Consider the following 24,292-nt stretch of genomic DNA (forward strand, 5'->3'; position numbering starts at 1 on the left):
CCCCAAAACCAATGCAGCCCCAGCACTGGTCCTGTACAGACCACAGGTTACAGGAAGAGGAGAAGCTGTGAGCCAGCATATGGTTGGTGTCTGGCTGTATGTCTCCAGGACGTGTGACCTGTGTGTAAGACACAGCTGATGCTAGGTCATTCCGCTGAAGCTGAGCCAGAGAAGAGGAGAAGGATGCAGGGAGGATGCATGAGTGAACATTTCATGCGGAGGCCAGGGACTTGGACCAAGTTAGCTAGACCTGCTAAGACCCAGGTCTGCCCCTGCCTCTGTAGTCCCCATTCTCTGAGTTCCTTTAAAAAGGACCTGGGTAGTCATTTAATTTGATGAGCAGTGGGAGGAATGGAGATGCCTTTCATTAGGTCAGATAACCCTCCATGTTCCCCGGGTGTTTGAAATATCAGGTTAGCCACCACCATGGTCCAGTTTAGCTGATTTGAGGTGGTCTACAAGCTTTATAGAAAGTAAAGTACCATTGGGTACCCTTGAGCAATATCTTGGAGTTTATGCCAGAACAATCAGACAGATACTGCTGTGGGGGCTGAAAGATGGGAGCTAATTACAGTAGATCTGAGTCCTGCCCTCTAGGAGCTGGTCAGCTAATGAGTGGGTCAGAGGACAGAAAGAAACCTCTAGTGTTTAAGAGGTTGGCTTCTTAGGAACTCAGGGTAAGACAGGAGCTAGACCTAAGTAGCCCCATCCAGGCAGATGGTGTCCTGTGTAGGACTTGGCCAGTTCCAGCTGTCCAGTCCAAGCCAGTGAAAGCTTTAGTGGGACATGGAAAATCTTCCCCTGCTAGAGAGGGTACCTCTGAGGCTCCCGGATAGATGCCAAAGACACGGGTTTCATTTTCATGGAAAGGATGTCCAAGAAGTGGTCTGTAGCAAAGTCTTGAAGACCATTTCTTGGGGCTTCTGGGAGTAGGGAAAGGTTGATGTGACCCAAAAACTCAATGTGGCCAGGTCTGGGGCTCTAGAGCAAGTGGTTTCTCCATTTCAGGTGTCTGAGGGTGGCAAGCCAGCCTCTAGGTACTCCCCGTCTCTAGCAGAGGCTGGCTGACTCCTGCGACCACAGTTCTGAGAGCCTGGGAGCAAGAAAGGGAGAAAGGACCCTCAGCTGGAGTGAGGCAAGGGCCAGGACATGGACAGTGGCAAGGCCAGTGCTAGGCAGAGCCTTGGGACACTAAGGAACAATGGCCTGCCAGGGGTAACAGGTGGAGAAGGCAGGACCTAATACACAGCCTGAAGCTTTGCTATTGCCCTAATCTGGTGGCTTAAAGGAGGAGCCCATACCCATCTCATTCCCGTGGCCTGAACCCATACTTACTTGTGTAGGTGCCTCCTGCAGCCAGTGTATCAGTCATAGAGGACAAGAGGAGCATACAGTAGTTGGCCTGGAGAGAGCCAAGGGAGGTGCTGAGACTTTGGCGGGCGGGGAGTGGGGGTGGGAGGGCATTGTGGGGTGGGATTGGGGGGGGAGGTGGTTTCCTCCCAAGGATTGAGAGGGTTGATTGCCCTCCTGCCAGGGCTACTGCTGCCCTGGGACTCCACACTCTGGACCAGGCCCTCCCATAGTGCATGATAAGGGATGGTGACTGGATATGGTGCTGAACCTAGGTTTTGTTGGACCAGCTCTAGAAGAACAATGAGTCTCTAAAGTGAGTTGGGGCAGGGACAGGCCTAGGCCAACAGATGCCTGTGCCCTGAGGTCTCACCTGCCCTGTCCATAACCCTTTCACTCCGTCCATCAGAATGCTGGTACAGGGCTATGGTAGCTCCCACCGAACCAGAAGGATGCCCCCAACCCAGGAAGAAAAGTGGACAGTGGGTTGCCAGCTTGCCTGTGATTCCAGACACTTGATCCTCTTTTCTTGCTCTCTCAGCCCCCCAATGTATTTGGCAATCAAGTCCACTCTGTAGAAAGCAGGGCCAGCCTCAGTTGTGACACTTCCATGTCACTCCACAAGGGGGAGCCTGCATGCCCTAACTGCTTTCTCGGGGCCTCAGTTAACTGTTACCGCTTGTTTTACTGCCCTTCCAGTCTTTATCTGGGGCCTGTCTTTGAATATGGAGCACTGTTATACCCGCCAAGAGATTGAAATCCTATTCCTGCTTGGAATGGGCCACCAAGCAATAGGATAAACACTAGGCCATCCCTATAAGCATTCAAGAATAGCCCCTCCACCATCTAGCACCGACTGGCATGGATCTTCAGACCTGAGAGAGGAGGAAGAGTTCCATTGCAGAGAGATGCCTAATTATGCATGCTTCCCCAGCTCAGAGGTCCTGTTATTGGCACTAGATGGTCTCACCCAGCCTTAAGGTAATTCAGAAAACCCCACCCATTACTGAAAAGGCTAGATATCCCCCCACCTCCACATGTTCACAATGGGGAGCCCCTCCCAGACTTACTGCCCCTCACAACACCCAGCTGATCAAGGTCAGCCCAGCCCTGCTGCATCTGAGTTTACCTGACTCCTGTCAGGGCCCTTTCTACATCTCTGGACAGCTCGTGAACAGGAATGGCTATCCCACAGGCTGCCCCACCTGTGTGCCGTTTTCCTCAGCACCTCCCCCTCGCTGTCCCTCCTGCGTTTCTCCATGGTACTCAGGAAGTTCTCCTTTTGAACCGTTTCCCAGGTAATGATCTTCTGGTCCAAGGGGTCAGGCAAGTCTCTCTCTGGCAATGTGGGAGACAGCAGCAAGCTTTGGAGAGCTGTGTGGGCCCTTAGGGAAAGCCTAGGTCCAGGCTAATGCAAGGGAGACTGAGGGCAGATGCCACCAGGCAGGGCACAAGGTAGATGACAGAAATAAGCCCTATGCAGGGATTTCAGGCTGCAAGGAGACAGGCTGGCCTTGTGGTTGTCTAGTCTGTACCTGGAGCTTTGGTTAACCTGGGCAGGGCCTAGACAAGGAACCCCAGTCCCTTCTATGGTCTCCTCTGTCAGTTGGGACCCTCGGAAGCAGTGGCATCTAGCCTGGGGTCTCACCCAGATGTTGTCGCTTGTGCTGGGCTTCCTTCCTGAAGACCTGCTTGAGTACCAGACTCAGGTGGCTGAGCAGGATGAAGGGCGGGGCCAGAGCTGGTCTTCCATGATATTCAACGATGAGGTGGTAGCGTTGAAACTTCCAGAACATGTCTGCATTGCCTTGCACCACCTGGAATGTGTAGCTACAGGACACATAGCCGAGCCCTTGCCTTATAAGCTGCTCTCCCTGCCATGAAAGCACCCTACCTCAACCCAACATCTACCTCCCACCCTGCACACAACCCCCCTGTATCCCGTTTTCCATCTTTCATCTCACCCCTTCACCTCCCATTCCTTATATGTCATCCCCCATTGCATCCAGTGGGTAGCTTGGCTGTGCTGGGAGCCCTTTCAGAAAGATAGAGGCTAACAGTTAGCTTTAACTCTCAATTTGACACAGCCTAGAGTCACCTGGGAAGGGAACCACAATAGAGGGACTGTCAAGATCATACTGACCTTCGGGCGTGTCTGTGGGGGATTAGAATGATGTGGGAGGGCTCAGCCCACTGTGGGCTGCACCATTCCCTGTGCAAGAGGTCTTGAGCTGTGTAAGCAGTCTAACTGAACATGAACCCGAGGAGCTATCCAACAGTACTCCTCTATGGTTCCTGCCTTGAGCGCCTGCCCTGACTTCCCTCGGTGGCAGACTGTGATCTGGGAGTGTAAGATGAAATAAGCCTTTTCTCCTCCTAAGTTGCTCTCAATCAGTTTTATCAAAACCACAGAAAGGAGGCTAGGATGGAGTCTGGTACCCCTCAGACACATTCTCGGGTATACTGCAGTGGAGCTTCCTCAGTGGTGTTTACACAGCTCTGAGTCCCCAACCCTGTAGACTCATCCTCCTTCCTAACAGGATAAACAGCAGGGGTGGGCTCACAGTGTGTCCATACCTGGAGTGCTGGCTCTCTACTGCAGGTCCAGCCCACTGGACACAGCAGCAAAGCACCAGGACATGGGTCCTGTCTCTGTCAGCACCCTGAAACCAGCCCTACTAAGACGGAGCATGGATTGGTGAGGGCAGGCGGGCAGAAGTGGCGGCAGAAGGGTACCTGAACATGGCGATCAGAAGGTTCATGAGCAGCACATTAGTGACAAGCAGGAAGGTAACTAGCAGGAGAATGACCAGCCAGTTGGCATAGAGATTAGGGCAGGAAGCCGAGCTTTCCAGCAGCAGAGGGTGAAGAGAACAGTTCACACGAGCCTCTGCAAGGCAAACAGACACCTTCAGACTGGGGGTGTGGTTCCAAGCTGAGGCCGACAGGCTGCGGGTGCTGGGTAGGTGGCCAGGGGCCTGGTTAACATGGGGCTAGCTAGTTTAAGCACCAAAAGTCCCACTGTGAGAAGCCAGCCCTAGTTACACCAAACCAACACGTGGACTGTTCATCTTCTGCCTCCTCTGCTGGGATTCCATAGAGGCGAGCCCAGCCCGTGTGAGGAAGTGAGAACAAGGACCACAGAGCCCTTTCCTGTCTGTCATCGCAGGAAACAACTCCTGCATCTAACCAAGAAAGGCCTCCTGTCCATGTCTTTCCCACCCAGTGCTCCCAGATGGGATGCGAACCTGCAGCTTTCTGGGTATCTCTGCCCAGAATGGGAGGACTCAGAGCCCTGGGCATCTCCCAAGGACTCTGAGTCACAATGCTAGCCCCTTATAAATGCCAACCCCTTTATTTATGCTTCTCCCCTACCTGCAGGGCCCCACCCTGGCCAAGCCTGCAGGGCAGCATAGGCTGAGATTGCTATCCCTCCTCCTGGCTCCATCTCCTGTCTTCTCCATGCTATATGCTGGTGCATAGCTGTCTGTATAAGTAGGTGTAGGCATATGTGCATGTGTGCATGCAGGTGTACCACCTGTACACTTCAGTGAGTTATTGATTCTGTTCTTCCAGCTCTCGGAATTACAGGTGATGCTCTAGGGGAGGCTCCCCTGAGGTACAATTTTGGGATATTTGACTTTCAAAGTCTATCCTATGTACTGGCAGTCTTCTGACCTGCCTTGTTTCTCAAATCCCTGTCTTGTTTACCCAGTGAGTTATGACCAGTCAACCCATGTGAGCTGTGGAGTGTTCTATCGTATGGAGGGGTGCATTCAGTCATCTGAGAGTGCCAGATCCTGTCTTGCCCCCTCCAAGGCTGCCTTAGTAATCACTCCATCCCCCAGCCTGTGAATCTGTTGCAGGTTCTGTCTCTCTGGCTCTCTTCCCTTCTCTAGGTACCCCAGAGGGTGGCCAAGCCCCTCAGAAGCAAGGAGGCCTTGAAAAGGCATAAATCCTGCCTGAGGTCTGAGAAGGCCTGCCTGGCCTGGTTGAACACAAGTTTGGCCCTGAAGCCCAGAACTTAGTGGGAAAAGGAGGAAGTGCATGATGTGGAGGAGAGGTGAGGACTACCCCGCAGACTGGGCAAGAGCTACCCAGGCCTCAGTTTCCCTCTGAGTACACTGTAGCTGTCTTCAGACACACCAGAAGAGGGCATCAGATCCCATTACAAATGGTTGTGAGCAACCATGTAGTTGCTGGGAATTGAACTTGGGACCTCTGGAAGAGCAGTCAGTGCTCTTAACCACTGAGCCATCTCTCCAGACCCAGTTTCCCTCTGAGCACAGGCATTTTAGAGAATACCAGCCCACTCCCAGCATAGTAGACACAGTGTAGGGACTGGCAATGCTACTTCACGGCTGACTCTGCCTGCCACATCTATAGTGGTTCTGCTGACCCTGCAGTGGCCTCCGTACCTAGACTAAGGACCACCCTGCTATCCTTCTAAACTGCCAGGTGGCCTGAGCTTGTTCCCCAATCTCTGTGGAGGAGAAACCAGAGTTATAGTTACTATGGAATTCAGACCCCAGAGCTGCCCTGGCTGGGGTACTCACCTTCTTCTTTCTGGCCCCAGGGACTGAGGCCATGAGGCCATATGGCTCAGGGGAAGCGAGAAGCAGGCAATGTCTGTTTAAGCTAATGGCCTAGAAAAGTGATGGCTCCGTTGAGCAAACACCAAAGGCAGTGTGGTGGGGAGAAGAAAACAGACCAGGGTATGGCTTGGGAGCACCCCAATTAGAAGTTAATTTCCAGCCCAACTGTCCCTGGAGGCCTGGGCTTGCTCCAGTCTTACTGTCATCTGTTGACAAATATTCATCCAGTGTTGTAATTGCTGACCTGGCCTCATTAATGGCCTCCCCCAGGATGGCTGGGGTCAGGTCTCTATTGACCATCCAAACTGCATGGTCTTGTGGTTAGATAACACTAAGTCCCTTGACATTAGCCAGAACACTGACACCTCCCCCAGTGCCTGAATCTGCATCCTATCTCTAAGCCTGCACATGTCCAGTAGTGACATATGGAGCCTCTCTCCTGATCCCCCACTCTCTAGGCCTCTTTCCAGCCTAATGAGCTGAATCACTGTGTTTGCCCAATCTTAGCCACCTTAGGTCCGCCTAGGTCCCCATTCTGTCTCCAGGGTTTTTATTCCTCCACTACCTTACTTGTGGGTAGTAAGTACAGAGATGTATCCACTTGTCATGAAGTTCCTAGAATCTCCATCAGCCCTAACTAGATGTAGGGCCTAGCTTGAGGGGACACTCATGACTATAGACAAGCCTCAAACCACTGACGCCAGCAGGCAACACACACAAGTTTGAGACCCATTACATCACTTGACTTCCCTAAGAAGAAAGCCAGCCCTGCATGTTCAGGATCCCCATAGCCTACTTCCCAGCCAGGGAACGGTTGGGGGCTCCACGGCTGCCTGTGTCTTACCCGACTGTGGATCTCAGCCTAGAAGGTATGCAAGGCCTGTGGCCTAGACTTAGGATGCCATTGTGTCAGCCATTTTCACCCAGAAGTCCCAGTGGGGTCGCACATATCCTGGAGCCCATCCACCCATCAGCCCACCCTTCCTGGCGCAGCACAAACCATCAATTTCATCCAGAGGGATTTGCCCAAAGATCTGCAGGTAAGGCCTGTAGAGCACACGGCGGAAAATCCACTCCAGACGGCCATCGTGGGGGTGCAGCAGGGCCTGAGTGGTCACACCATAGGCCACAAGCCATACGCTCAGGAAGAAGAGGAAAAAGAAGACATCCTTCATCTGCAGAGGGAGGGTCACAGGGCATGGCCTGGGTGGGAACTTGCCCTCGGAGGTCACAGAGGGGCTCACTCTACCCCAGGGTGGAGTTCAGAGAGCTTACCCTCACCTAGGGTTGGAGTTCCAGGGATTTCACCTCAACCTAGGGTTAGGGTCCCAGGGGACTCATCCCCTCCCAGACCTGGGGTGTTAGGGTTCTCGCCATTACCTTGGTTGGGGTTTTAGTACTTACCCCCATCCAGGGTCAGAGGTCCCAGGATTCTCACTGCTACCCAGGGTTGAGATACCACAGGGCTCACCACCACCCAAGGTCAAGGTCCGAGAGGGCTCACCCCTAACCCAAGTTAGGGTTCTGGGGAGCTCATCTTACCCAGGGATAGGGTCCCATGGGCTGCCACCTACCCAAAGCTGGATACTCCTCTAAGTGGCTGCAGTTGGTACCTCACCCCCATCCAGAGTCAAAGCCCTTCCCATCTATGAGTCAGTGTTCCCTTGGGCTCCACAGCTATCCAGAGCTGGGATCCCAAAGGGTTCACCGCCCAACAGGTTTAGGGTCACCATCCACTGAATGATCTAGGTTCCCCATCTATGCAGGGTGGGGTTCCTGGTACCTCACCCGCCTCAAGGGTCAGGGTCCCAAGGACCCACCATTCGCTCTACAATGATGATCTTAGGACCCAGCTGCTTGTGAATAGCAAAGATGTGGATGAGCCGAAGTGTGAACACCATGAAGTCAATGGCCAGAACGGTCCGGCCAGCCTCAAACACCGAGGGCACCATTCTGGAGAGGGACCAAAGCTGGGTAAGGCTGCTGGTGCCCATGGACAGGAGGTTTCCCCCAAGACACAAAGTATGCTAGTCAGCTGGCCAAAAACTAGGTTCCAGGACCACACTTAGGTTTCAGATGGCTAAGTAGAACCCCTAGAGCCTGCCCACCAGCCCACCGGAGGCTACAGACCTACAGGTGACACCAACAATGAACAGGAAGATGGCCACCATGTCACACTTGTTCCAGTTGTCTTCCACATACAGAGTGAATTTCTTCACCAGGTGTGTGTCCTCGTCTGTGAAGAAGCCCTGGCAGAGGGAGAAAGCCTGGTTGCAGTACCAGGTCTCTCTTGCCGAGACCAGGGTGGAATCTGCACAAATCAGAACTCAGTTTCCAAGTTTATCAGAATCAATTGATGACTAGCACCCTCTGTATGGCTAGGACTGGAGATATCAATTGAAGAGATTTCAGGGATAAGTCTGGGGACAAAAAAAAAAAAATGAGGTCAATCTAAACTTAGGGTCAGGATTGTCTGTGACTAAAACTTTGAGTGTCTGGACTTAGCCAGTGACTCAGATCAGGGTTCAGGGTCAGTTTACACTGAGAGTCTGGACTTAGTGACTCAGGTCAGGGTTCAGACTCTGACTAGGGTATCAGAATCAAGATCAATCTGGAGCAAAGATCAGGGGTCAAGATGGTGCTGAAATCAGCTCAGGTTGGCTCTAGGACTCGAACTCAGTTTGTGGTCAGGATCAGGGGTCAAACTGTGATGACTAAGACTCAGTCTGTGACTGGGATCAGGACTTACTCTGATTAAGATTGGGGCTTGGGCTAGATTTGGGATTGGGGCTCACTCTGTGACCAGGACCAGGACAGTAGAGTGGGTTGACAGAAAGGCCACACAGTGGTCTTGTTCTATGGATTAAAAAGTCCTACCTCCCCCCCCCCCAGAGCATGTCCCACCTGAGGCACATATAACACAGCCTGAGTTGCAGAGCCCAGGAGAAGGCCATGATGGCCACTGACCTGTCGGATTTCCTCCAGCACCAGTGTAAACACCCAGAAATAGAGGGTAACCTCGGACCCAGACGGCCCCTGAGGTGGTGGCCTGAAGTCCACCAGCAGGACATAGGTGAACAGGAAGAGGAATGCGAAGTACATGACCACATTCCCCAGGAACACAGTCACAGGAGCGCCCCAGAACTTCCTCCACCGTGTGAGCAGGAAGGCAGCTTGTGGGCCTAGATCGCCTGGAGCTCTTGGTGCCTCTGTTAGCTTTTCCAATCTGTGTGAGTGCAGAAGTCACCATGGTGAGGAGGTATCAAACGATGGTACCCCATGGGAGCCTGACTCTGTCTACCGTGTGTCTAGGAGCTGGCCACTGCCTAGTGGTAGCCCTTACTTTCTCTCCATCCTTCCCAGCCAGCATTCTCCATTCTTCCTAACCCCCACTCTCCCCTACCTTTTTAGCCCTGCTCTCTCCCTTCTAGCTCACAGTCTCGCCCTCTATCTTCCCAGGCCCACTCTATCTTTCTGTTTTCTAGTTCCTTCCCTACTCCTTGCATCCTTCCTGCCCCCCTTTATCCCCTTCGCCCCCCAGCCACCCCTTACTGGCCACCCTGGCTGCATAGGAAGCTCTTTTCCATATCCAAGCTGTCTGGCTCCTGCAGATCTTCCAGTTCCATCCTCTGAGGGGCATCCTCACTGCAACACAGAGAAGAATATCCCAACCACGTAGACGAAAGAAAGTACTGGACCAAGAGGCAGGAGAGGGGGCTCACATAGCCAATCAGACATAAGGCCATGAGACGTGAGAACATCAAGACTGGTACCTGCTGCTGCCTACATCCACCTACCTGAAGGAGATGAGGTTCGTGTAGATGAGGGCTGGGCAGGTGAAGGCACCCAGAAGCCGTAGGATGGGCGTGCCTGTGGCCATGTCTCCCCACCAGATCTTGGTCAGGAATGCCTAGAATAAAGTCACATGTTGTGGCTGCCTGTCACCACACTTTATCTCACGTAGGGCTGTGTGCCTGAGATACCCTTCCCAGACCCCTCTCAAGCCCCCTCCTGGAGCACCCACTCTGGCAAAAGGGCAGACTCTTTATAGGAGGATGTGTTTGATTGTTTTGCAGCCTGCCTGCTTTTCTTCTTTTTTTTTCTTTGAGGAAGTCTCCTGTAACCCAGGATAACTATCACTATCAACTACATACCTGAAGATGACCTGGAACTCCTGAGCCTTCTGTTTCTACCTCCATAGTGATAAGATTGCTGGCACGTGCCACTACACCTGGCTTATAGAGTGCTGGGTATTGAACCCAGGTCTTCAAGCATGCTGGACACACTATTAAATGAGCCACACCCCCAGCCCTGTTGTAATCTTTCAATAACAGGATTATGGATTGGAGTTACAGCCAACCAAACAGAGAACAGGTGTTGCTGGGCCCAAGAATCAAGCTAGAAAAGTATTTATTTATTCATTTTTGGTTTTTCAAGACAGGGTTTCTCTGTATAGCCCTGGCTATTCTGGAACTCACTTTGTAGACCAGGCTGGCCTCGAACTCAGAAATCTGCCTGCCTCTGCCTCCCAAGTGCTGGGATTAAAGGCATGTGCCACCATGCCCGGCTTTAGGAAAATATTCTTGATGGAGGAAGCTGAAATTCAGCCACTCTCTGGTCCCTCCCCTGTGTAGCTTGAACATGGGCTAAGAGCTTCAGGCTGGGACATTCATGGAGTGACCACGGTGTCCTATGTGGGTAGCCTGGGCCCTGCCAACCCTCCTTGCCCCTGGCCATTCTTTGGCTGGTCAGCCACTTACTTGCACACCATCATGGGCAAAGAAGGCCTTGGCATCAGCTTCAGTGGCCAGGTGCAGGCACGTGGTCCTGCTCCAGCTGTGGTTCCTGCGCACCAGCAGGGCAAAGGCACGGTCCTCACTGTTGCTGTAGCACTCTGAGAAAAGATCTGTACACAAACCCAGCTGTTGGGATGGAGTACTGATGTCCAGTCCCTGGAACCCCCCACTGCCCCCCATGTCCTCTGCAGTGTATGCTCTGAACCAACTTCCTAGGGTTTAGCCAGGCCTCCCATGCTACAAGGCCACTGAGAGTCCCACTGACCTGAGGGCCCTTCCCAACCTCTGACCTCTGGCCCTTCCCCTTCTCCCTCGGGATTGTGAGGGCCTCTACCTCCTGGTCAGGACTTCCTGACCAATTCCCGTCCCCCAGGAGGAAGTGCTCTGTTCTGCTCTGCACAGGAGGCCATGGGGGTTACCCTGGGCCACGTGGATATCAGAGATATCTGCAGGGGACCAGAGGCAGAAGCCCTCTGCCTGTGACTCACCCAGGGCCAGCTGCTCATACTTGGCCTCACGCATGGTGCGGGCCACCTCTGCCTCTTTCTCCAGGTGGGACATTTCCTTTATGATCTTGCAGGCAGCCAGAGCAGCAGCCACACCCTCCCGGCCCTGGAAGATGGAGGAGAGACGGGGTTTTTAGGAGGTGGCCAGACCATCCCAACATTCCCCAGTCTGCCTCTTGAGATGTCCAAGGGAGCCGTGGACTGAGGTGGCTGCTCACCATGGCCCAGAAGTATGTGGCCATCTCATAACGATTCTGCAGCACAGCCCAGAGGAACAGGTCCCTCCAAGGGTCGTCACTCTTCCGACTGAGGTCTGGCAGCCACTTCTGGCCTGAAGGCCTCTTGGGTGGCCCTCTCTCCTGCAGAACAGGGCATCAACATCCAGCCTATCTAGCATGCCCTGGCCCAAGCTGGTTCTACTCACCTCCATCCTGCGCCCATCCTGGTAGAAGCCACGGCAGGCATCATGCAGGAAATCTTTGAGTACGCGGGAGACCTCGTGGAGTGAGAAGGCAGGCAGACCAATGGGCAGCTCCCGAGCCTGCTGGGCACCCAGGCCAGCTAGTGTCAGCCGACCCTCCTCATGCTTACGCTGCAGCAGTTCAAAGAGGAGGCTCTTGGGGGACACAGAATGGTAAAGCTGCTGCAGCCGCCCATAGGTCAAGAACTCGGTCATGTCAGCACCGCTGTCCACAAAGAGGCGTACGAAGTCAGGTTTGTTGCTCACGAGGGCATCTGTCATCACTTCTTCCAAGTCACAGGACTGGATTCACCCAGTAGAGGAGATCAGGACAGTAAGAGGGAGGGAGAGAGGGTGAACATCCTCCCCTGGACACCACCAATTCTCCCCTGGACACCACACTCCCTGAAGCTGGGGCAGGCATGGGTCAGCAGAGCATGCTGGCCTCAGGTGCCAGGGATAGGAGAGGTTTGGTGAGTTAACATTAGGAGTGTTATGGCTCCCTCTGCCTCAGTTGGGGTTTTGAGTGTTCCCTAGCGTCATCTTGACTCCCTCCAGGGCAATATCTGAGACAGGATGGACCCAGACGCTACCCGTGAAATCCCACTACTTCAGACTTCAGTGTATTCCCTGCCTGGTGTTCCCAAGTCGGGCCGAGGGAGCAGGGAGAGCACCTTCCATTCCACGTCCCCATTGAAGATTTCACTCTTGGCAATGTCCACGCGATCCCAGGCCACTGCTAACTTGAGCTCATCTAGGTAGTCTTGGGCTTCTTGGCTGTGGCTCTTGCAGGCTGTGGGTGGGGGTGAGTCCCACAGAGCTGGAGGGAGGGACTAGAACTCTGTGAGGACTTGATGGGGGTTGGCAGCTGCCTCTAAACAGCATCAAGAGGCATAGGACTGAGCACTCAGGGGCAATACCCCAGAATCCCTTGGACATAGTCTGGAGAGGCAGAGGCATGCTCTCAGGAATATAGCACTTTGGCCAGCATCTTCTTGCCCAAGAGCAGGACAGGGCTGTACATTTTCATGCAAGCACATTTCTTCCATGTGGGTACCTGATACTTTCACTGGAGACCACAGATACCCGCAAGCGCCAGAGTGAAGAGCAGCAGGCTTTTGCCTCCATGGGAGTGTGACTCACTGAAAACCACATGTGGTCCTGTATCTCTTCCTGGGCCTCACTATCTCAGGCGGGGGAATGACCAAATCCAGAGCTGCCCTTTTGTAGTCTGGGCTGACTGTGAGATTGCTATGTAGCCAATTTGTTTGAGCAGCTGATTCTCCTGTCTACCAGGTAGAAGCTACCACATCTGGTTTATGTGGTGCTGACATTGAACCCAGGGCTTTGTATATGGCACACAAACATTTTACCAAATGAGCCACATCCCCAGCCCCAGATGCCCCAGGTTTTCTTAGAGTGGCCCCTTCCTCAGGTATGTCCTCATCCCTTCTCCAGCATGGTCTCTCCCAGATTCCAGCCTGTGCACATGTACTCCAGGTCTGCCCTACCACATGCACAAGCCTGGGTGACAATACAACATATCCACCGTGAGTGGCTGAGTGGACAGACCCATGGAACATCTACACCGTAGACATCAGAACTCAGTCATAGAAAGGGAGGACTTCCGGGCACAGGCTGCCATGGGGACGAGTCTGTGGGTAGTGTGCTTCAAGAAGGAAGCTGGGTACAAATAACATGTACTGTAATTCCATTTATGTAAACTGGCCCCAAAGCTCACATTCTTAGACAGAAAGCAGGGGACTAGGACCTTGGGACAAGGTGAAGTTATTGCTAAGGCGATTAGGTGTGTGTGTGTGTGTGTGTGTGTGTGTGTGTGTGTGTGTGTGTGTGTGTTGGGGTGGACGGTTAATAGAAAACTTCTAGAACTGGGGATGGTTACAATGCCCTGAGGCTAGATTATAAGCTACTGAACTGAGTACTTCATGAATTTGTGAGTCATCTTTGCTACCTGGGAAGGGCTGAGAGGTATCCCCTGTGAACACTGCTAAGTCTGCAGCCTCTGAGGGCAGGTCTACTTGGCTCACCTTTCACAAGTGCCTTGAGGATGACAGTGTCCAGGTCCTCAGAGCCCTCCTGCTCGAAGTCGTATACCGTGAGCAGGTGGGGATGAGCAGCAATGTTCTGTAACTAAGACCGGGAAGAAGTCTCAGAGTCTGAATGTGTCCTGGAAGGGTCCTCAGATGGACCACTCTGTTCCTGTTGACCCACAAACCTAGCTCAGAACTGCCCACAGATTGACCAGGCTAGCTGTCTCGTCTCTCTGCTACACAAGGACCTGGATAGTTCTGAGGTATATAGGAAGAGAGGGCATAGGCTAGGCCCACAGGACTTTCAGTAAGAGCATCCCCACCCAGGGGAGGCTGGGAGGACAGAGGCAGGAGAGGGCCAGAGCAGCCCCAGCAGCACGTACCAGCTCTGTCCAGTGTACAATGGCTTCCCAAGAGAAACACTCGCTGGGGAATTTCTCTCTGAACTGCTTCTCAGCCACCTGGGGCACCAGGAGATGAGGCTGGCTCACCAGGGCAGCGAGTACGTCAGCAATGCCCCCAGAACCTGCCAGGATCAGCCATGGGGCAGCCTGCTCCACTGCCCTGGAAATCCTCTGGGGAAGCAAAGAAGGTGACACCCAGATGAATGCTTAGGAGGCGCCTCAGTCCTTCACACCACCCTGTAGGTGCCCTGAGAAACTACCATATCCTTCAGGACTCCAGCTGGGGGGGGGGCTTCTTTTCTTTCTGCCCTTACCTCTAGGGTGCTGGGATCACCATTGATCAACAGGCAAAGGACAGGTATCTGGATGCAGCTGGTGCCTGTGGGCAGAACAGCCATGAGGCTATTTGATGCTCAGAATGTGAGAACTCAGGACCATCCTCAACTTCGGGCATCCTCGGGTACCATGTTTCTGCACACCCTGGCCTTCCCTGGCAAAAGCTTCCGCTTTGTTTTTCTTTTTCTTTTTTCCCTAATCTAGTCTTTTTTTTTAAAAAAGGTTTATTTATTTATTTACTTACTTACTTATTTAATGTATATGAGTACACTGTAGCTGTCTTCAGATGCACCAGAAGAGGGCATCAGATCCTGTTACAAATGGTTGTGAGCCACCATGTGGTTCCTGGGAATTGAACTCAGGATCTCTGGAAGAGCAGTCAGTGCTCTTAAGTGCTGAGCCATCTCTCCTGCTCCAAGTCTAGTCTTGATTTTTGAAATATAGTTTAGGATGATACCCTGCTTGCATCTCTAGAGTGCTCGAGTTTCAGGCATGTGCCACAGTGCCTGGTTTATTCTATGCTGGGGATTAATCCCAGAGCTTTGTGCACAAAAGGCAAGCACTCTACTAACTACATCCCCAGACCACAGTGGCTTTTTCCCCCAAGGGTGAACCCAGATAGATAGGGTGTATCAAATCCCTGAGCTGTGGGCCCAAGACTTCAACATCTGCACTGTCTAGCAATGGCATTAAACACAAAGTAACTTGAGAGAAAGGAAGCCTGGTTGTACCTGCCGCAGCCCAAGAGCGGATACACTGTGGCTAGGTAGTCACACTACAAGCATAGGGCAGGGTTGCTCTGCATTGTAAGAGACTCACTGGGCCAACAAATGCTCAGAAGCTGATGGGATTAGACCCGATCTGCAGTGGTTCTATGGAGGCCTTTGTGGTATTAGACACAGATCTGTTTCCACTGTTAAAGTGCACTGGCTTTACCAAAAATTTCTAAGCAATGACATAGTAGCTTATAAATATATTTTGTTTTTTAATATTGTCCTAGTCTCTTTCACAACCTCCATTAGCCACAGATGTACCCAGTCCCTCAGGCAATTCTGCTCCCTGGTGGCAGTGGAGGGGACTGCACCTCCGGGAAGCCTATTGGCTGGCAGAGTCTACAGTCAGCTGCACCAGATAAACAGTGGCAACTGCCCTGTAGTCTGCCCAGGAGGTGACTGCTGCCCAGCCAAGGTCACACTGCCCAGCTGTGTCACTCCCATCCCACACCAACAGCTCTTCTTTCCAGGCCCTGTATGCTCAGGCATGCAGGACCCTCCCCCACTTCCTGGAAGACCTCTTCCCACTCTCTCCGTGAACTTCTTACTAGTGTGTGCCAGGTCTCCATGTCTACATCCCCAAGATGCTGTAGATGGGCAGCTAGAGTGAGCCTTACCCCCATAACCTGTCCTCTGCTGAGAGATGTGCTTCTCCAGGCTCAGCTGCAGCTCGGTCAGTCCGTCGTTCCCACTCCCAAAGGCGCCTGACTCCACAAGGATAAAGTGGGAGAGATTGCTGTCCAGGGGGCAGAGGGGTCCCTGAATACTGCCCTTGTCTGCTGGGTAGTGGATGGGAGTATCCTCCTGTGCCAAGGAGACATGGGGAGGCAGAGACCTCAGGAGCAGCTTGGACTGGGCCTTGCTGTGCTGTGCATGCCATGCTGGGGCCCTGGGCGAGGCTTCAGCGAGGCCCCAGAGTCCCCACCCCTCAGGCAGAGGGAGGCTGGACTGCTGGGCCGGGGGCCTCCCTGGAATGAGTGAACCATGGAAACAGCTGGGGCCAGGGCTGTGCAAGCTCCACCTTCCAGACTCTTCTGGGCTGGGGTCCAGACTTTCACCTCAGTGGGGCCTCCTGGGCTTCTCATTGGTTCTGCCTTACACAGACCACAGGGTGGGGGATGTGTATGAATACCAGAGAGCCAAAACCACCTGGCCAGGGTTCTCTGGGTCTTGAGGACAGCCGTCCAGCCAGGCTGGGCCCAGGGCGTGATTGGTCTGGTTTTCCATAGGGAGTACAGCAGGTTGCCACCCTTATTCCTGAGAGATGCTGCCACCTGGTGGGAAGGGCTGGGCCCATGGAACCCACATCTTCCAACTGCAGCCCATCCTCCCACCTCTCACCTCTCAATACTTTCAGGGCTTCCAGGAGTGGCACAGTTCTTCAGCCTGCCTATAGCTTCCTCTACCCACCCAAGCTCACTAAACCCTCTCAGCTGTGGTCCTGTGAACCCGTCACTAACCTTTTGGTGGACACCATCTAGAAGCTGACGGTGAAGGATTCGATCCAGAGAGGCCATTCCGATGGCCACCACACGGATCTTGGTGGAGGTGCTAGCCAGAGAGTGATCACGCACAGCTTGTCCGACATGGCGGGCCAGGCCCACATGGAGGGCACTGGTCAGGATCCAGGCACCTATGGGAGGGGCAGAGAAGGGTCCTGGAGTCCTCACTGCTGGCTGACCAGGGAATCAAGTGGTGGGAAATACTTTTTTTATTCTTCCCTCCAGACAGGTTTCTACAATGCAGGCTATTCGTCAACTTAAGTCATTCCATGTGTTCCGTGTACTGGAAATACAGTATTACCACCGTGCCCAGCTACAGGGAACACTTTGAGGCTGACGGGAATATTAAGGCTCAGGGGGGATATATGTGTGGCAGACAGTGGCCTTTTCCACGATTTGTCCTAGATGCTGCCCCATAGCTTGTTCTGGGCAAGGATCTGAATGACAAAGTTCCCATCTGCATCCAAACGTCAACTCTTCCTTTATTATAACCACTTCTGCAACGAGAAAGACTCAGAACTTCCGACCCCCTTGCTGGGTATATGTTCATATGTGCAGGATACCTGTGTCAGGGGACAGGAGGCCAGAAGTGCCATTCACCTTGTCTCTGTAAGATGGTCTCTGATAAACCTGGAGCTTACTGGTTGGGCAACTCTGGAAGGCCATTGTCACACGCTACGGGGACTTGTCTGTTTCCCCTAGCACTGGGACTACAAGCACATACCTCCATGCCCAACCTCCTGTGTGGGTGCTGGGGACTGGACTCTTGTCGTTAGCCATTGAGTTATCTCACTGTGGTGGTTAGTTTTAATTTCTTTTTTAAATTATGTAAGTGTATGTCAGTATATGCATACGTAAAGCTGCCTGAGGAGGCCAGAGGTATTGAGTCTCCCTGGAGCAGGAGTTACAGTTAGCTTCAAGCTGCCTGGCATGGGTGCTGGGAACAGAACTGCAGATCCCTGCAAGAGCAGCACATGCTCACTTTTGAGCATCTCTCTGACCCCCAGGCTGCTTAGTTCCAGTCATCAACTTGAGACAACCCAGAATCACCTGTGAAGAGAATCTTAGCCTTGATCAGATTGGCCAGTGGGTGTGTCTGTGGTGGACTGTCTTGGTCGTAAAGGGATGGGGGAAGACCTCACCCACTGAGGGCAAGAGGAGCCAGCCTTACCTGTGCTCTGAGCTGCTTTCACCAGCCCCTTGCGCAGGACATCCCGAAGCCAGGACTTCATAGCCAAAGGTCGTTCCTCACCCACCAGGGACACCACCAGGTTGGGGGCTGGCAGATGCCACTCAGTAAGCAGGAGTTCAAAGAGCACAGAGGGGGCCACACTGCTTGGCACCTTCACAAACTGCAGGGTAAGGGGCTGGTGGGTTCCAGGTGGTAGACAGCACTGGGATGTGGGATTCTGATCATGGGGGAGGAGGCTGGGCTTATGGAACAGGGCAGGCCACAGGAGGGCAGGCTTTAGACACTCCCTCCTTGGGACAAGACTTCTGTGTAGTATAGTCATTGCAATATATCCTCCCCCTGTGAGTGGAGAGTGGGTCAGGAGTCCTGAACCTCAAGGTTCTCATTATCACCAGGGCAGGAAGCAACTCTCGGTTTTTGCCCATCTGGTTAGGGTCTCTGCACTCAGCTCATAAGGAATGGACACAGGTTGAGTAGGCCCCAGAACTGGGCTTTAAGGAAGAAGTAAGACTTGGGAATTCCAGGCATGGTGGGCTTCATTCAGGCGTGCGTTAACCCTACCTTGCCTCGCTTCTTCCCAGACCCTCCGAAGTTGATCTCTCCCCTGCATAGGACTGGCTCCCAGCCATCCTCAGTATCTGGGGGGCTGCCGGGGCAGGAGCTCTGGGCTGTCTGCATGGTGGCTTTTCTGTGAAACATATATATGATGGAACCCACAGGATGGACTAGCCATCCTCTTCTCCTTTTCATAAGTAAGACCTGTCCCACCTGGCATGTGAGGCAGCTGCCCATCTCCTGGCCCCACCTGAGCTCGACCTCCCTCTCAGTAGCTATAACTAAAGTCAGGCTCCTTCTCCACCCACCTGCCTCTGTTTCCCACACTTACTGAACTCCGGGCATCTGGAGTCTAACACACTTGTCACCGTTCTCCAGAGGCTTTTGCAGGGGGGTCCTGGAAACCTCCAAAGACAGTAGGGAATTCATTACCCCAACCCATGGGAGCCACACCCTAGACTGCTCCAGACAAGGTCCCAGGTTTTTGACTGGGTAGTTAGGTGAGAAGGCAGGTGATCTAGCTCAGAGGACAGAGTGGAGAAGAGGAGGGACCTGGGTGGAACTGGAAGTCCAGGGTAGGGAAGGTTAGGAAGGGGAAGCAGGAACAGAAGGCAGGAAGAAAATCCAGGAAGGGAAATCCTTGGGGAGTGCAGGTGAAGAGGGCAGTGGGAAGAACAGAAGGAAGCATGGAGAGAAAGACCCCACCAGGCTCTGCCCTCCAAGTTCCCACCTTGGTAAATAGAGGATGAAGAGGCTGCCTGCAGCATCCCTCACCCTGGCTGGGCTCAGGTCCTCTCCCACCCACCCAGCAAGGCTAGGCCTCTCAGCCCTGCCCTTCACTTCAGTGACTTGAATGGACTAGCCTGTGTGGTATGCAGCCGGGTTCTCTACAGATTCCCTGTGTTTCTTTGATGAATGTCAAAACCCTCTCCTGCACATTGTGGCCCTGCTTCACCATTGGCTCCTGAATTAGGTATCCAGCCAGGGAGGAAGAACATACTGAAGGCCCTCCCTTGGCTCCACTGTAGGTAGAGATCCTATCTGACATGGGAGAGCACTTTACACACCACTTCCCAGGTCTTCATGACTGTCCCATGTGCCCAGCTTTGGGGTGCCCACATGATAGCACTTCAGAACCCGTACTTTTTACAGGGGGATACCTGTGCACATAGGGGGCTGAGAAGGAGGGGGATAGGGTGGTATAAGTTATGAGGGGGCTGACTCTCAGCCTCTTGTGGCTAACCTGGACAGGAGTTGAGTCAAGGTTCTCCCTACATACCACTGGAGCCAGCATGCTTATAGTGTTATTCCCAAAGACAGTGTATCTCAAAAGATACACCTGATCCCTAGCTCCTGGTCCTGTGCAGGTGACCTTCTATAGAAGTTCAGTCTTTGCAGATGTGAACTGATGTTTACCTCTGATAAAGTTTCTGCAGATGACTGACTCATTAGAATGTCCTAGTTATGGAAGCTGAAATGTTACAGATTCCCTAGCTAAATTATCTTGGGCTGTCTTCAGCACACATTTATTACCCACTTCTACTGTCAGAACATCCATCTTCCAGGCAAAAACCTCTAGCCTGTATTCTCAGCAAACCTCAAGCTTCCTTCCACCAACCCAAACGCCAAAAATGTCACCAGACAGCATCTGAGGCCTATAGCAGAAATTGCTCACGTAGCTGTAACCTACCTACCTGGTTATCCCACCAAGGTATTCGATAAATGCCTTGACTTACTGTTGTCATTTCTGTGACAACAAAGGTTACAAAGGTTATTGTAACCATGGTCGCAGTGGAACACATCCCTTGGGGTCTCATTAGCTACAGTCACTCATACTTAGCTCAGTATAAACTAAGTCTTGTTGCATTTGGTGCAACAGCACCATTTCATGTTGTTGTAGGTGTAACAGGGATATGCTAAGCCATTTGATAACCATTTGAATAAGGTCCTCCAGCCACAGGAATAAACAGTTCATGGTTTCCCCGTAGGAATCTGGCCAGGGTCCCGGGCATGTCCCTGTGTGCTGGAACAAGGACCACAAGGGAGGCCTGACCCAGCTGAGGTGTACTCCTGAGTAGGTCATGCTCGTCACCTGAGGCAGGTGTGGGGACAGAAAGGGAGATTTGCAGGTAGGACCCTCAGATCCAGAAGAGGTAGAAAGTCTGGCTTGGGAAGATGTGGGGCTTCTCCGGGTCTGCTCTAGGTGCTACGGCAGGGGGGTTGTTTGTTTGTTTTGTTTTTGTTTTTTTTTGTGGCTTCCCTTACCTGATGAACTGCTTAGTTTTTTCTGTCAACTTGACATAAGCTAAGGTCATTTGGGAGGAGGGACATTTTATTGATTAATGATGGCTATGGGAAGATCCAGCCCACTGGAGACAGTACTACCCCTGGGCAGGTGGTCAGTGGGGGACCATCCCATAATCAGCCACCAAACGCAGACACTATTGCATATGCCAGCAAGAACTTGTTGAAAGGACACTGATATAGCTGTCTCTTGTGAGGCTATGCCAGTGCCTGGCAAATATAGAAGTGGATGCCCACAGTCATCTATAGGATAGAACACAGAGACCCCAATGGAGGAGCTAGAGAAATTACNCAAGGAACTGAAGGGGTCTGCAACCCTATAGGTGGAACAACAATATGAACTAATCAGTACCCCCAGAGCTCGTGTCTCTAGCTGCATATGTAGCAGAAGATGGCCTAGTCAGCAACTGTTGGGAAGAGAGGCCCCTTGGTCTTGCAAACTTTATATGCCCCAAACAAGGGAACGCCAGGGCCAAGAAGTGGGAGTGAGTGGGCAGGGAAGCAGGGTGGGAGGAAGGTATAGGGGACATTCGGGATAGCATTTGAAATGTAAATGAAGAAAATATCTAATAAAATTTTTAAAAAAAGAAAAAAGAAAATCAAGTCAGGAAATCATGAAGTGCAAGCCAGTACACAGCTTGCTTTTGTGGACTTTGCTTCAGTTCCTACCTGCACACGTTTCTGCCCCCACATTCCTGCCTGGAGTTCCTGCCCTGGATTCCCTTCATGATGGACTGCATGGTGCAAGTGGAAATTAACCCTTTCCTCCCCAAGTTGCCTTTGGCCATGGTGTTTATCTTAGTGGCAGAAAGCAGACCTAGGACACCTGGGCTTCACCTTGGCCTCCGGACCAGGAGAGTCCTGTCACCCTGATTTTCCATGGATGGCCCTATATGAAGGTAGACACCATGGGTCACTGTGTGGTCACAGGCAAGTCCTCTCCCTTGTATCTGGTTCTTGTAGCCAGGCCCAGCTCCTTGGTTCCTTGGGTCCCCTGCAGCCCTGTTGTGGGAGATGTAAATTCACCCCACCCACACCAGGAGTTCACACCCAGGGCCTGTGGAGGGCAAGATTTGAATAAGGTCCTCCAGCCACAGGAATAAACAGCTCATGGTTTTCCCCGTAGGAATCTGGCTAGGGTCACGGGCATGTCCCTGTGTGCTGGAACAAAGACCACAAGCTTGGAGGCCTGACCCAGCTGAGGTGTGCTCCTGAAGTGTTAGGGATAAAAAAACCCAAATCCAGGAATGGATAGGCGATGGGGCCTTTCCCAGGGCTCTGAGGACATCTTTCAACTTCCAGGGGCTCCAGGCATCCCTTTGTTTATAGCCATGTGGGCTCAGTCCCTACCTCTGTGATCAGGGACTTGTGCCTGTGTGAGTCTGTCCTCTCTTCTTCCTTCGTATCAGAACCTCATCACTAGAACAGGAACCCCACCTTCCCTGCATCTCATCTACTAAGACCCCGTTTCTAGACAAAGCTACTGTCTTAGGGTCAATGTGAAAAGCATGCTGCTAGCAGTAAATCTCATTATTGGAAAGAGAGTTCCCAGTCACATCTGGACTTGTGCTCTGCAATAAGAGAGGTTACTCAAGCTGTCTGTGTGCTGTGGCTTGGAGTATGGGAGCCATGCTGTTTGTCTTCCGTCTTTGGACTGGGGATGGGACCTCCTACTCTTCTGCCCACTTAGTTTCCAGTGAGAAAGTCATGACAGCTTCATTTTTGACTGAGGGAGGAGTCTTCTGGGGCTCCTGGGGATCCTGGGGCTCTGGAGGTTTCTTTTCCAAGGTCTAGGCCCTAGGGAGTGCCTTTCAAGATGGGGTTCGACAATGCACCCCCCCCCCCACTCATGGACAATGGATTAGACCCCGCAGACAGGATCACCTTGCCTTGCCTCAGTATAGACTGGATGAATGGTCCAGATTCCTGGATGCCATGGAAGGTGGACGAAACACCCAGGAAGTGCTAGGCCTTGCTCTCCCCACCAGGCTGAGGTGGAGGGGCATTTGGGCATGTGCCAAGTACCAGGCAAATGTGGCCACAAAGAGGGAAGGCATGCAAATAGGATTTGCATGTGCAGGTGTCTGGGTCTAAAATGCCCCCTTTGTTGGTGTTTTTTGTTTGTTTGTTTTTGTGGGGGTGGGGGGAGCTACATGACCCTACTCATTATCCTATGCCAGAACTCTGAAAGACAAAAACCAGATTCTTAATCCCAAGGCAGTGGAGACCTCAGAGGCTCTTACTAGCTGAGCTGATCACAGAAAGAGCCTGAACTAAATGCACTTCTCTGCCTCTAAGATAGGAAGAGCCCAGAGCACGACAGATCTGGCACCCAAACCCTGGGGTCCTGAACGTACTTGTCCCTAAACTCTCTGTGCCAGCTTACAGTGATATGTGGGTAAAACTAAGAAGGTCACTGCATGCAGTATGCATGAATTAGCATGGCACCCCTCATCCCCTTGGTGAGGAGACCTGACATTGCTGACAGAGCAGGACATAGATATAACTATGAGGAGCTGGGTCCCCACCCCTACACCCCTCCTGCAGCCCCTGAGCTTGGGCTGACTTTCCAAGTTGCTGTGGCAGATGTAATCTCCAAGTCTGATTTGGTTTGCCCTCCACCCAGACCCTCTCACAGCAGTAGCCCTTTCCCTTGCCCACAGCAGACCTGTCCTCCTGATGCCATCCCCGATGGAGAACATGAGGTAGGAATGTGGCTAGAACATGGCTCCTGCTTGCCCTTCCTACCTGCTCAGGAGAGGACTGAGCGACTCTCTGGACCCACTCCCTATGCAAGCTGACCCTGGTGTGAGCTTACCTGCCGGTTCCTTCCAGATTCCTGGCATGTAGCTGCAGGTGCTGAAGGTTGGAGGCACTTACCTACCGCAGGCTGTGTTCCTCCCTCGATCCACCCACATGCCACACCCAGCAGCTGGCAGCCAATGGTGTCTTAGAAAGCTGGGTGTGAGTGAATCCAGGGTACCACCCAGCCGCCAAGGGCCAGATTGGTGCCACTGGTCTGAGAGCACATCCAGGCTGGCCAAGAGCCCACTGTTAAGAAGGGTTAGATGAAGCCTGGGTCCTTTCCTCCATGGGCTCTACCTGGCACAGTCGATGAGTACAGCCTGGATGTCTGTGCTCTAACACGAGGTCAGAGGTCAGGTGAGATTTCTGTTTCATCTCTCACCATGCCTCAGTTTCTCTAGTTGAGGAAACAAGGACTGCCTTAAGCCCATGTGATCCATGAAAGGATGTCTGACAAATTGTCCCAAGGAGGATAGGAGGTCCCAGGAGGTCTGGAGATGTCTGCCCTGATCTGTGGTGTGCCACACTCCTGGGGAAGCCTCTGGTGTGAGTGAGCTGAGTACTAGCTAACCAGTCAGGCAGTCGGTGCCTTGGGGACTGCGCGAGAACTGCCTCCAAACTGAGGCTCAGGACTGATGCTTGGGTTGCTTTTCACGGCTGTGA

General features: G+C 52.7%; 1 protein-coding gene across 1 annotated transcript; it reads right to left on the minus strand.

The window, feature by feature from the left end:
• Positions 1–185: 185 nt before the first annotated feature.
• Trpm5 (transient receptor potential cation channel subfamily M member 5) lies at positions 186–24,279 on the minus strand. Its single transcript, XM_021197103.1, has 25 exons — positions 24,201–24,279; positions 18,527–18,653; positions 17,945–18,125; positions 16,732–16,904; positions 15,889–16,075; positions 14,477–14,541; positions 14,142–14,333; positions 13,756–13,858; positions 12,382–12,500; positions 11,672–12,010; positions 11,466–11,606; positions 11,230–11,353; positions 10,706–10,851; positions 9,743–9,855; positions 9,498–9,590; positions 8,913–9,171; positions 8,076–8,194; positions 7,766–7,898; positions 6,946–7,120; positions 4,087–4,240; positions 2,999–3,180; positions 2,556–2,688; positions 1,850–1,922; positions 1,336–1,402; positions 186–1,093 (listed from the first exon to the last, which is right to left on the minus strand). Exons 2-25 carry the CDS (start codon positions 18,641–18,643, stop codon positions 1,005–1,007), a joined length of 3,477 nt encoding a protein of 1,158 aa, XP_021052762.1. The 5' UTR covers positions 18,644–18,653; positions 24,201–24,279; the 3' UTR covers positions 186–1,004.
• Between the last annotated feature and the right edge of the window lie 13 nt (positions 24,280–24,292).

The sequence above is a fragment of the Mus pahari genome, chromosome 1 (assembly GCF_900095145.1).
Source record: "Mus pahari chromosome 1, PAHARI_EIJ_v1.1, whole genome shotgun sequence".
In the NCBI taxonomy this organism is placed as follows: domain Eukaryota; kingdom Metazoa; phylum Chordata; class Mammalia; order Rodentia; family Muridae; genus Mus; species Mus pahari.